Source organism: Phascolarctos cinereus, unplaced genomic scaffold (assembly GCF_003287225.1).
Source record: "Phascolarctos cinereus isolate Bilbo 61053 unplaced genomic scaffold, phaCin_HiC Scaffold_4;HRSCAF=312, whole genome shotgun sequence".
Lineage (NCBI taxonomy): Eukaryota > Metazoa > Chordata > Mammalia > Diprotodontia > Phascolarctidae > Phascolarctos > Phascolarctos cinereus.
In genome coordinates this window covers 62,004,434-62,016,882 of record NW_027555847.1, presented here as the reverse complement: position 1 = coordinate 62,016,882, position 12,449 = coordinate 62,004,434, and the positions used below count along the sequence as shown (strand labels likewise).

The following is a 12,449-nucleotide window of genomic DNA, read 5'->3' as shown; positions in this document are numbered from 1 at the left end:
CCTACAAATGTCTTTAAAAGCTTTGATTTCCCCATAATCATTTGGTTCCACCATTTCACCCTTTTCTGAATGTGTATCAAACAGCCTCAGGACAGCAGCACACGATCCACGGTGTTGGCGTGTTGCAATCCAAGGTCTCAAGCAGGCAGCAGTTCCCACTCTGGGAACAGAGAAGAGAAGGAAGGAGTGAGTCTGTGGAGCAAAGACCTGTCTTGGAAAATGAACGGTAGGTGGGGAGAATGTTTTCTGTACGCTTCCCCCAACTCTCCATCCCTCAGCTATGCCAGAAGAAACAGAAAGCCCCTAAGAGGTAGGCCCAGCTAGGCAGCCAATTTCACATCCTCAGAGAACAGGTTTGGGACAAAGGAGGTCACAGGAGTGGCAAGGTCTGAAAAGGACTAGGAAGAACCATGCCCTGTACACAGTAGGCACTTAGGTTGTTGAATTCAATAAGGTGAATCCAGGAGTTAAGATGTGACCTTTTCCAAGATCCCAAAATATTTTTATCCCTACAGTAGAGGGAGTCACAAAACAAGCACCCTTTAAGAAAATGTGTAGCTGTGTAAGCTTCTGCATCTAAGGATACCATTAAATCAAAATATCATTGGATTCTCAGAGCTGGATGGAACCTCAGAGATGACTGTCCTTTAATGGAAAGGCCATCTAGCCACTGCTCTGTCCCTCATGATCTGTGCCCGATGGAAGGCCACTTCTCTTTAGGTCTCAGCTTCTTCATCGTATAATTAGTTTGTGACTCCTTCAAGTCCTAATATTCTTAAAGATTAAAAGGTCATGGGGGGGAAGTCCTAGGCCCTCTCCCATCTCAGAGCCAACGATAATGTCTAATACACCATCAGTGCTTAATATGTGCTATTTATTGTCTTCTTGGAAGTACTCTTAAGTCTTTCATTTTCTGGAGGAATTTAGATACAAAAATGAACACTGTCTATGCAGATGTTACCATTACAGCTACTTGTTTCTACATATAAAAGGAAATTTAAAGACAAAGCATTCTCTCCAGAAGGACTCTTTCATAAGGCTCTGGCCAGCTGGGATATTCAATTAATGGACATGCTCTACCTTGGAGAACGATTCTGCCACACCCCATGAGTGATGATGAGTGATGATGCTGGGGGCCAAGCCAGGGGAGCTATGTCTTGAATAAACAAGAGAGAGGGCTTGGGGTTCAGAGGCAGTTCCTAAGAACTACGAAGAGAAGGGATGAAGTGGGTAAGACAACAACTGAAATCAAAATAATCCAGTGGGTGGGCATAGAGAGAGACAGACAGACAGACACAGGAGTCGAGACAGAAGGAGAGAGAGAGAGAGAAAGAGAGAAACTCTTCAGAAGAGACTCTGGGAAGCACTCTGAGATCACAGGATTGTGTGACTGGAACCGACCGGCATTTTCATTTCACCATCTGATCCCAATTAAACACCACTACAAACAAGAAGAGGGCCTGGACACTGAAGATTTATTCACAACCAGAAATCACAGGAGTCAGAGCTAGACCTCAGAGATCAGCTTCTCGTCCACCTTCCCCATTCTGTTCATGAACCTGGGGGCAGGCGCATTTCAGGAACAACGGCCCAGAGGTGGTTTTCCCAGACTGTGGTATTCAGGAATAATGCAGCCAACTAGGAAGATTTGGGCCTGATTCATGCTGCCCATTACCAGTGCCTAAACTTGGTGCCTCTTGGGAGAGATTTCTTATGGCTTAACCACACATAAGGGACAGACACTCCCCCAAACAAGGTACTCCCTAGATCCCTAATAAAACCTTTAAATTGTGAAAAATGAAAGAAATTTACAAAGAGTCTGACTTATTTTCGACTTCTTCTTGGTGCCCTCTCTTTCTCCTCTTCCTTTCTCATCTGGTTGGCTGTTCCCCTGGGCTCAAAAAATGGTGTTCTGGGAAAGGTTTACATGGGAAGTTATAAAACGATTACAAATGGATTTCTGTTCACACTAGAAAAGACAACTATCCCTTCCTCCTCTCACCCCTTGTGAACCTCAGCCTCAGTCAGAAGGCCAGCTGACAAATTAGCTGGAAGCCTGAGCTGGGATGAAATCTTTAGCCCATGGACCTTTAGGCAGCTCAGCCTAGGAGGGGGAGTGTCCACGTGGAGAGGGAAGCAATTCAGAAGCTTTGAGGGAATCCCATTTGATCAGCCTAGTTAGGCACAGTTAGGTGCATCCAAGCAAGGGCCCCAATCCCCATAACCTGAGATTCTTTGGCTGAAGGGCCCAGCCCAGTGGGCAGGACTACTTCAAGGAGACTGAACCATTCTCTTCTGGGCATCAAACACATATCTCTTGAAGGAGAGGCTGATGGAGATATGCTGGGCGGGGTCGCCTTTGCTACACCCTTCATCTTCCCTGGTCACATCTCCTTTTCCCGCCTTAGCCCTCTTCTTGGTGGTAGTAGTTGTTAGAAGCTTCTTGGTGTCAGGGTTAAGTCCATCTACAAAACAAAATAGAAAGAAATGAATTTATCCAAAAAGCAGAGTATCCCACTGAAGAAAAGTTGACTTGGCAACATCCAGACTCTTCAAATAATGTTACCTCATGTCCTTCACTGAAACCTTGTCCTTACTGTGGGACCCAAGAGTTCTAGGCCCTACCACTGGGTCTCTGGTATCCTTTTCTTAAGCTGAGATGGTTTCTATTTATACCCCTTGCCCTTGGAATAATAACAGTTCTCATTTATAGTTTACAAAGTGTTTTCTGCATAACAAGACATTCTAAGTATTATCATCCTCATTTTGTATGATGAGAAAACAGGCTCAGAGTTGAAGTCAATGTGCTGCAGCTATTAAACTGAGGAGCTGGAGAACAGACCCTTCCAAGCCCAAGCCCAGTGAACTCCCCATGTTGATACATGCTTTCCGGGCTCTGCCACGGGGTCTCAAGGGTCAATCTCTCTCTAAAGCTAGGAGCCACCAACAGTCCCACACATGGCCTTTGGCCCAGCCCATCCCTCATCAAGGAGAAAGGGTGGAGTGAGAAGGAGCAGGAAGAAACACTGTACTTGAGAAGGGTTTGGGCTTCTGAATGTGGAGATCTCCCCTTGTCCATGAGACTGATAGGAACATGCCAAAGCAGAGCGCTATCCAGCGGAGATCAAAGACAGCAGTCACTGGAGCCTCAGTTACGGCGGCGGGCAGGGGCTGGGCCTGCTGCAGGAGGTGCTTTGAAATGGACCCTTTTCCTCCCCAAAGCAGAGGCCAGAGAACCCCACTGGAAGCCAGTTCAGGGCTGCCTCTTCACTGAAATGTCGCTCTCCGGCACGGGGCCAATTTCAATTTCAGTTCAGGCATTTTTAACCTGTGGTGTCACATAACCTTATCTCAAACACTTAATCAGCTTTTTTCCCCCCCTGCACTACAATCTGGATCAGCATTCTCATACATTGGGGTGAACAAAAAGAATGAGATGCTTGCAAGGGAACAGAGACAGGAGGGTTCTCCCACAGGTGAGTTATAGCAACGGGGTACTTAGCACTGATTTCAACAACTCCATATTCTGGTTAGTTCATTGGCTCTACTCTGGCAGCCAGAAAGCCGGGATCGGAACTGGTTTTAAAGTGAACCCCCCCCCCCCCATTTCCTTCCTTTCTCAAACTTTGTTTGCCTCTACACTAGTGGAACTGGCTGGAGCACTCTCTCTTCCTCTAACTCCTTGGAAGCACCCAGAGGCACCCCAGGCTAGTGAGGAAGGGCCCATTTTCTATCTGACCACAGGGCATCTATAAGACACTCAGTGTACTCTTTATTTGCTCAGACTAGTGGGGTTTTAACTTTTTCATGGAAGGAGATATGTCAAACTAATTGACTACTACAGCTGGGCAGGTCCTTGGAGAGCACCTGGCCCAACTCCCTCATTTTGTAGGTGAAAAAACCAGAAGCCAGAAGTAGTCTGCCTGAGGCCACAGAGCTGGAGCACGGCAAGACAAGAAGTCACTCAGGCCTTCTGATTTTAAATGTACTCAAATCTAGGGACATATGGGGATGGTGAAAAGTAGTATTACATTAAAAAGAAGAGTCCTGGATTGGGGAATCTCAAGCAGCAGTATATTTTTCTTTCTTCTTAACATTTTTCAAACATGACCCAATTGCACACTTTAACTATTAACTTTTTAGTAAAATAGTAAATGCAATTAGTCAATGAAAAAATTTACACGCGCTCTGAAACCTGGAAAGTGTCAACCAAGTGATGGGCATTTTTTTTCTTTTTGCTGAGGCAATTGGAGTTAAGTGACTTATCCAGGGTCACACAGCTAGTAAGTGTCAAGTGTCTGAGGCTAGATTTGAACTCAGGTCCTCCTGACTCCAAGGCCAGAGCTCTATCCACTGCACCACCTAGCAGCCCCTGATGGGCACTTTTTTTGTATCTGTCACAACAAAGTGCTGGGTACAAATTAGCCTTGTGATCTTAGGCAACTGATTCCTCTTCGGGCCTCTGGGTCCTTACCTGTAAATGGGGGTAGAGAGGTTGTAGAAGATGATCTACAGGTTCCTTTTAGCTCTGACATTCTAGGGTCTTACATTTATAAAGCAAATATCTGAAGAATCATAGGCTATCTTTCTGGAGAGACATTGTACTTTCTCCGATCAAAACTGCAGTTATAACACAACGGACATCCATGGCTTTGAAGCTTTCCTGCTTATGTGGTTGCTGGGTTTTTATCGATAGAAGCAACTTAATAAAAAATGGTCAGTTTCACTTCCTGCTTAGGTAAAATCCTATCTAATTTCATAAGCTCTTCTCTTTTAAAAATTAACATTAAAAAGGCTATGGAAACATTATTTGTGCTGTGTAAAAAAAACTTTCAGAATACAATTTTTAAGGGTGATACCTAGGACAAACTGGACTCTGTAAGAGTAAGTCACAAATACTCTGTTGTGTGTGTGTGTGTGTGCGCGCTGGAAACCTCCCGTCTTGCCCTGGCAGCAAAACCCCCAAAGCCAAGGCCAAACTGTGTCTAATCTGTAGACTCCACACCCATTCCGTTCAGACAGGGTATTGTGCAAGGGTAGTTAACAGGAGAGATGGAAGAATGTAGTAGATCCTACAAGTGAAACCCTAGGCTGCTGGCCAACCCCAGTTCAGGTATTATTAAACTCACAGGTATCTAAATTACTTAATCAGATCCCCCCAGCCCTCATTCTGCAAACAGATTAGGTGGCTGGCATCAGACCCTGACAAATGGCATTTGCTGTTTTTTTCTCTCTGGTGCCAGGAGGTCTATGGGCTGAAGAGGCTCGGGAATACAGGGTGGTTCAAAGGGGCAGGCTGAGAGAGACAGGCGGGGGCACAATCTCCATTTCATCTACCTCCGTGGATTTCTCGCATTACACACAATGCATACTTTACATTTTATAAAACCAAGGAAATTAAGGGAAATATATCTGTCACCAAAGAAGACATCAGCCCTTTAATAGCTGAAATGACGGATATTTTTAGATGGAAGTCTAGTTTAACTTACTAACTTACAGTAAGAGTCTAATCTCTCCTGAACAATGACTATGTTAGCTTGAATACACAGTGAGAAATCTGCTCCATTAATTAAGTGCTGTCTGTACTACTTGGATTTGTAGCAAATATTAATAGATTTCTTTTTCTCTCCATTGGACAATTACCTTATTTTTCCTAAGTTGCAAATGGATTAAGCTAAACAAGTTTGGGAGGACTTCTGTATCACAGCCGTCTGGGCTCTAAGGTCTATGTGGTAGGAAAGTACCTACGTGTTAACGTTATTAAAGGGTGATCTGCTACGGCAGGGCTGATCACCAGGAACTTCTCTGGCCCCATCTCATCTGTTCCCTGCTATCACCAACAAACAACCTCTTGCCCCATAGCTTCACAGATAGGCTGACTCCGGGCCCTCACAGGGGAGGCAAACAATCGGCAGCCTTTAACGTATCCATTTCCCTGACTTTCTGCTGGCTATTCTGTTGCAGCTATTCGTGCTGTTGAGATGGAGCTGCTGCCTGGCTACTGGAGCTGAGAAAGGATTAGAGACGGCTGGTGCATTTCAATCCTAGGAAGCGCAGATTTTGCAACATTTGATTAAAAGGCAGGGAATGGGGATGTGGCCTTTAGGAAGCAGCTCTGGATGCTTTATAGGCGTAATGTGGGCAAGGGACAGAGGGAAACCACTAACTTGCTTGTCTGGCTGTGTGCTGCTTTTCCCTCCTGAGACATCGTTCTGTCCCTGTGCCTTGGTTTCCCTGGCCTGGGCAGGACTAGACTCTCCCTGATCAGAGGCAGCCACTGACAGCCTTAGTGGGAACAAGAGAGGGCTCCCTTCCCTTCTTGCTGCTCTGATTCCTCGTTACCAGCCCACAAGGCCTGGACAAATTTAGCCACTTTGTCACATGGATTCATGTAGGCCAAGAGCACAGTAATAACGGAACCTTCTATCTGCGTGGGCCTTCAGAATTTACAAAGCACTTTCCAATCTCTGTTAATCCTCACCCTGGCCTTGGGAAGTAGGCGGGGCAGGCATAATTGCTGTTGCTCAGCTGTTCTCTGGGACCCCAAGGACCACAGTATGCCAACGTTGTCAATGGGTTTTCTTGGCAAAGATATTGAAGGGGTTTGCCATTTCCTTCTCTAGTGGATTAAGGCACTTGGGTCTTCCTGACTCCAGTGCTCTATCCAGTGAACCACTGAACTACTGCTGGACAGGCACTCTTATCCCCATTTTGCAGGTGAAAAAACAAAGGCTCTGAAAAGTTCAGTTGCCTATGCATGACTATCAGTATGGTAGAAAGGCAGGACGAAGAACTCAGACCTTTTAGCTTCGAACCCAAGAGGATTTCTAATGGTGCCTCTTAGCAACAAGCAACAATGGAAAAGGTAGTAATCAGCATGCCCACTTTGCAAATGTCCCCCAATGTCAATCAACATTAGTATCAACACCAAATTCTCCCTAGACCAGAGGATTCTGTTTGCCATTCTCTCGCTGCCATACCCCCTGCCCTCTTCCCAACACCTTTACTGGGAGGAGCAGGAGTGGATTACTAATGATTAAATGATCTTGGGCTACTTTTCTCTGTGCTGTTACATTTCTCACCCTGCTTTTCAGTAGGGGTGCTCCCCACCTCGAGGAAATGGGTCCATATGCCTGGCCAATGAGCAGCGACTCTTCCTGAGGGCCAATACCAACTTGGCATCTGTCCATCCACGAACGTACAACATGCCCATGGAGGGCACAGCTTTAGCTCTGAGCCCTCTAGGTATTTTGGAAGAGGAGGAGAAGCATCAGCTTAGAAGCTTGATACTTAGCTTCTGATCTGTGCTCAAGTCCAGATGAAGAAATCATCTTATCAGCAGGCACAATCCTCAGCCCAGGAGACTCAGGTTTGGCCCTGAAGGAGGGCTGAAAAAGTGGATTTTAAAGTCAGTCTAGATAAGAGTATGTTGTTGTTGTTGTTGTCGTCGTTGTCGTCGTCGTCGTCGTCACCATCATCAACAACATCATCATCATCATCATCATCATCCCTGGAACACTCTATTCCTAACTCTTCCTATCAGAATCCTACCTGTCATGAACCTTTCCATGAAGGCTTCCCTCATCCATCCTCCTTCCTTTGAATGATTCAAAATTCTGTGTGCCTCACGGCTTTATCATCTCCTATTTTATACTGGAGTGATTTGTGTACACATTTTAATCACCTACTATAACTTAAATTCCTTGACATCAGGGACCTGGTGTTACTTACCTTTGTAGGTGCCTTGCACACAGTAGATGCTTAATACATATCTGTTAAATGGAAGAATGAATGAATGATTATCATAGCCTTTACACAATAGTAAGGCTGAAAGGTATCTTGGAAGCTGTTTACTACAGTATCTTCATGTCTGTGGTGAGGAAGTTAGGGTGCAGAGATGGCAAGTGAGTCACACAAGGCTGTCCAGTAAGCCAGTGGTAGTCAGTACTGGAATTAAGGGCTCCCAGCATCCAGGCCACACGCTCTTTAAACGGAGCCTTCCATGGAGAATAAAGAATACCAATTTGCTCATCTTAATAGTCTATGTACATGTATTTACGACGATAAAGTCTCTAGTGTAGCCATAGCAAAATGCTGTTGGTAAAAAAGGGATACAGACTTTAAAAAACCCTCAAAAAAAAGAAGTTGAATTAATTTCTTGGTGCCCAGGAAGAACCAGCAGAGAGGGAAGTGTCACTAGAACAGCAATACTGCAAATAGTATGTACCCAATCTGCCCAGAATTCCAGACCACCACTGGCTCGTGGGAGCTATAATCCCGGAAGAATGTCTTCAGTCAAGGCAGTCCCCCCACTGGGGACCACAAGCAAGCAGCTGGAGTGGAACACTGGATTAGGGCTGAGTGAGAGGTAGAGAAAGCTGTTTTTTCCAAAGTTCTCAAGAACAGAGCAGTCATAGTAGGCCATCAGGAAGTTCCTAACAGTGTCAAGAATGTCACTGGACTTCTCCCCAAGCAACAATATGTGTGGTCCTCCCTGACTCCTGCCTGCACGACAAAACCACCTGCCACACCCTGTCTTCCATAAACCTCCGACCCCATCTTTCTACGAACCCTTCTCTGGATCCCCCAGCCATTCAAAGGCTTCTCCATCTTGCTAGCTTCTCTAGCTCTGATAGTACAGGACTCAAAGCCTGGATTCTTCTTGTAGCATCTATTGATCACTTGGGCCTGGCCCAGGAATCCATCTTTTCTTGGAACGAAGGAAGCAGCTGAGAAGGGAGAGAAAGGAAAAGATGCTGCAGGGTGCTCTGCAGCAGAGAGGACCAGAGCAACGACTAAGGGCTAGAAGGGAACTTAGAGATCAGATGGTTCAACCTTTCATTTTAAAGATGAAATAAACTGAGTCCCAGAGAGTAATCACCAAGAAAACACAGGTAGTAAACAGTACAGCTGGACCCAAGTTTGGGGGTTTGTCCGCTCTAGCAGGCTGTCTTTCTTACCTCTACAATTCTTTCTAGTTCCAAGTCCATGATCTGGTCTTTCTGCTTTCAGGCATGGCAGAAACTCTTGGTTTATTTCTCAGTAGTGCAAAGATGATAGAGGAATTCTTGGTTGGTGTCCAACTAGTGTGAGATGATGGAGAAGGGATAGAAATGCTGTAGCAGAGCCTATGGACTTGAGAGTCACAAACATTTCAAAAAGCTGTCTTCTGTGAAAGCCCCTTGGGGTAGATGCCGCCATCTTCTGGTTACTGAACAAATACTAGCAAATCCTAGTGAAGGTGGCCGAGGCTGGAGGGGGGAGGTGGAGAAGAGAAGGAAGAGGTGAAGAGACAGAGGCGGTTTTAAATCCGGGGTGCTGACCCTGAGCGAAACATAGCCCATGGCAGTTACTTAAGAAAACGCTTCCATCGAGAGGGCCGTGGCCCTCGGAAACCAAGTGCCAATTGTGTACAAAGACACAATGGCATTTGCTGCACTCTTGCTGGTGATCCTTAAAGGCACGTTTTGTCTCTTGGCATTTGCTGCAGGTAATCAGGAAAGAATGCTGGAAAACAAATCAGTTTCCCAAGTGCTGCTTGTGGGTGCCATAATTAATACACTCATCAAACAGTCCTGCAAATTGCTTCCAATTGCTGGCGTCACTTTCATGTCCCAGGCCAGACTGTTAAAGAAGGGCCCTCTTGTCCCCATTCCATTTACAGAGGGAAGTCCCAGCTTTAGCCACAGTGGGAACCAAGTCCTTCCCAAACAGTTCAGAGTAATTTGTACTGTAATAGGTCCCTGAGGTACACTGGCCAACTGAAAATGCTACACAATTTTCTGTCTTTTAATTAGAGGTTGTTAATAGATTTAGAACAACAGCAGAAACCAAGCCAAACAAAAGGAGGAGGCCTTGAGAAGGAAGGTCAGAAGTTTCCCTTCCTGGGCTAGGTTCTCCAAGAGGCGGGGGTGGGGTGGGGTACGAAAGCCCGCTGTCCTTTATCTCACCCTGGGCAGATGGCATCTGGGAGTCTTCAGTAAGAGTTCCTTTACCCTGATTAATGGCCAGAGAAGTCTCCGTGTGCTGATGTTAAGTATTTGGGGTGCAAAGACTTCATCTTTGGGAACCCCAACCTTAATCTAAACCACTAGAAAGAGAAAATTCAGCTCCATTAAAATGCTGGGGCAAACTCTAGGCCAGGCATCACTGTTAAGGCAATGGGACTGATAAATCCCAAAGATCAAGAAGCATGGTTTTGATATCAAAAGACTTCTATTTGAGTCCTGACTCTGTTAGGAACTGTGACCAAAGGCAATTCACTCTACGGGCCTTTGGGTTTCCTTTCCTGCAAGATGGAGATGGAAGAGATAATGTCTATGTCCTTTCCAGGGCTGACACTGTGTGATTCTGAGTACTGGCTGTACTCCTAGAAGGAAATTCTCAGCTGCTGCAGAGCATATCACTCATACAATGTGCCCAACCAGCTGGGCTCCAAGAAGGAGCCCAGGGGTGCCTACAAATCCTGTTACAATGAGGAAGCAGAACTATTTCTCAAGTTCCCAAGATTAGAATGGCAGCATGGGGACCAAACTGGAGAGTGTCTCCCAAGTTAAATAGATGAGTTGTGATATTATCATGGACAATGTGGTGGTGGGGTGGTGGGATTCAGGGTAGTGTTGTAATCACATCTGGAAAGTACTCTGGTATAGTGGGCGGGATGATTGGAGCAGGAAGACCAGTTATGGAAGAGATGATTGCAATAGCTCAGGAGTGAGGTGAGGTCCTGAACTGAAAGCGTGGCAGTGGGAATGGAGAGGAAAGAAGGGATGTCAGACATTGGGAATGAGAGGATGGATGACTGACTGAACCATCTGCCAAAGGAAAGCTCTGGGGAGGAGGGAGAAGGTTGGGCTAGTGATGCATCTGCAGACACTGTCTACCACCCTCCCACACAACCGGGCACACAAGCACTTAGGTCTATTTGAGGCCAGCTCTGCTGACTGTGAGGTTTGTTCTTTCCTCGGTTACTTGTGATGGCTGATCAAGTAGGAGGCCTGGCTCAGGGAGCACAGGGCTTTGCCCTGGGCACCTAGAGGGAGGACAGAGTCCATGCAGAACCTCATTTCGGTAGCAGGGCACTTGTTCTCTTTTTCTGGGCCTTTTGTCCCAGTCTGACTAGAGGTGGGAGCTTTAAAGCCCAAGCCCACTCCCTTGGAAGAGAAAGATGCTCTGTGGGGAGTTCGAGGGTGGTCACAAGTCAGCAGTAGAATGAGGCTTCTTGCTGCACCAAGGCAGATTGGGGGGCTCAGAGGAGGGAGTTTGCCCTTGGTAGCCTGGCTTGATGTCAGCTGGAGCAGCTAACATTTCTGTGAAAGAGATGCAAAGGCCAAGCCAAAATTCTTAAACTGCTTTTTATGCTGAATCTTCACAAATATATGTAATATCAAGAGGAAAAGGGGGAAAAATACGGGTTAGTACATCTGAACCAGAATTCAAGTTAATTTATTCAACTGCTTCAAATCAGAGCACAGATCTGGGGGCTCAATCTGTTAGTCTTGCCTCTATGGGGAATCAAGATGGCTAAGCCCCTGACTGAACATGGAAGTAAGTCATCTTCTCTGGGGTCCCCTTATTAAAGCCACCATCAATAACAAAGACTTTACAATAAAAAATGAAACTATTAGTCAGTTTATTTTTCAATTTTTATAAATCTAGAATAGGGCTTTCAATGCAGTTGGGGGAGGACCAGATTCTCCTCTCCTCCTATATATATTGTGTGTAAACAAATATGCAATTTGCTTTAAAAAGATAAGGTGATTAAATTTTTATCAGCCTTGTACTCTGTTGTCACCACAACAAAGGGAATTAGGAAGAGGAGGAAGACAAAAAAAGCTTTTTATTTGAATTGTGCTCTCACCAAAGGTTCTCCACAGCACACTCGATGTTCTCCAAACGGGCCCTTTGATTGCTTTTTATTCAACTTGTTTGCATTTGGAGCAATCGCAAGGAAAGAGAACAGGCCACATTTTGATGTCTTAATGTTCCTTAATACCTCCTTTAATTTATATTAAGCTTCTTAACTGGGATGATGAATTCTTCAAAAACAAAAAAGGACCTTGTACGGAAATCTTTCTCACACCATGTAAATTGAAATTATAATGTATTCATGGTTTTGGAAGAAGGGGGGGTGGGCAACTAGGAAAACACACATACAAATATATTATTTGGAAGGTTCTTCATTAATAAAGAGAAAAAGCCCACCTTAAAACAGCCTGGACACCAAGCTAGGGCATTACATGAATGGAGACTCACATAATTACAGGGAAAAGGAGGGGAAGGTGAGAAGGAAGGTGGGGTACCTAATGGACAGCTTTGGGTCCAATCTTTTAAATAAAGTTTTCATTTATTTAATTCACACACTATATAATCCTTGCAGCCTACTTACTGGGTGGTTGAAATGCTGCTTTTTTGGTTACTACCAGGAAAAATGAGTTGTCAGAACATCT

General features: G+C 45.3%; 1 protein-coding gene across 4 annotated transcripts in view; it reads right to left on the bottom strand.

The window, feature by feature from the left end:
* Nucleotides 1-1,458: 1,458 nt before the first annotated feature.
* Nucleotides 1,459-12,449, bottom strand: part of EEFSEC (eukaryotic elongation factor, selenocysteine-tRNA specific) — a 317,690-nt gene continuing 306,699 nt past the window's right edge. For 3 of the 4 annotated variants that reach the window (XM_020981195.2, XM_020981194.2, XM_078152239.1), the window contains one exon: nucleotides 1,459-2,465. In XM_020981195.2, coding sequence (XP_020836854.1) covers nucleotides 2,272-2,465 — 194 coding nt within the window. In that variant the 3' untranslated portion in view covers nucleotides 1,459-2,271. The remainder of the gene's footprint in view (nucleotides 2,466-12,449) is intronic. The other variant, XM_020981196.2, reaches the window with a different exon arrangement.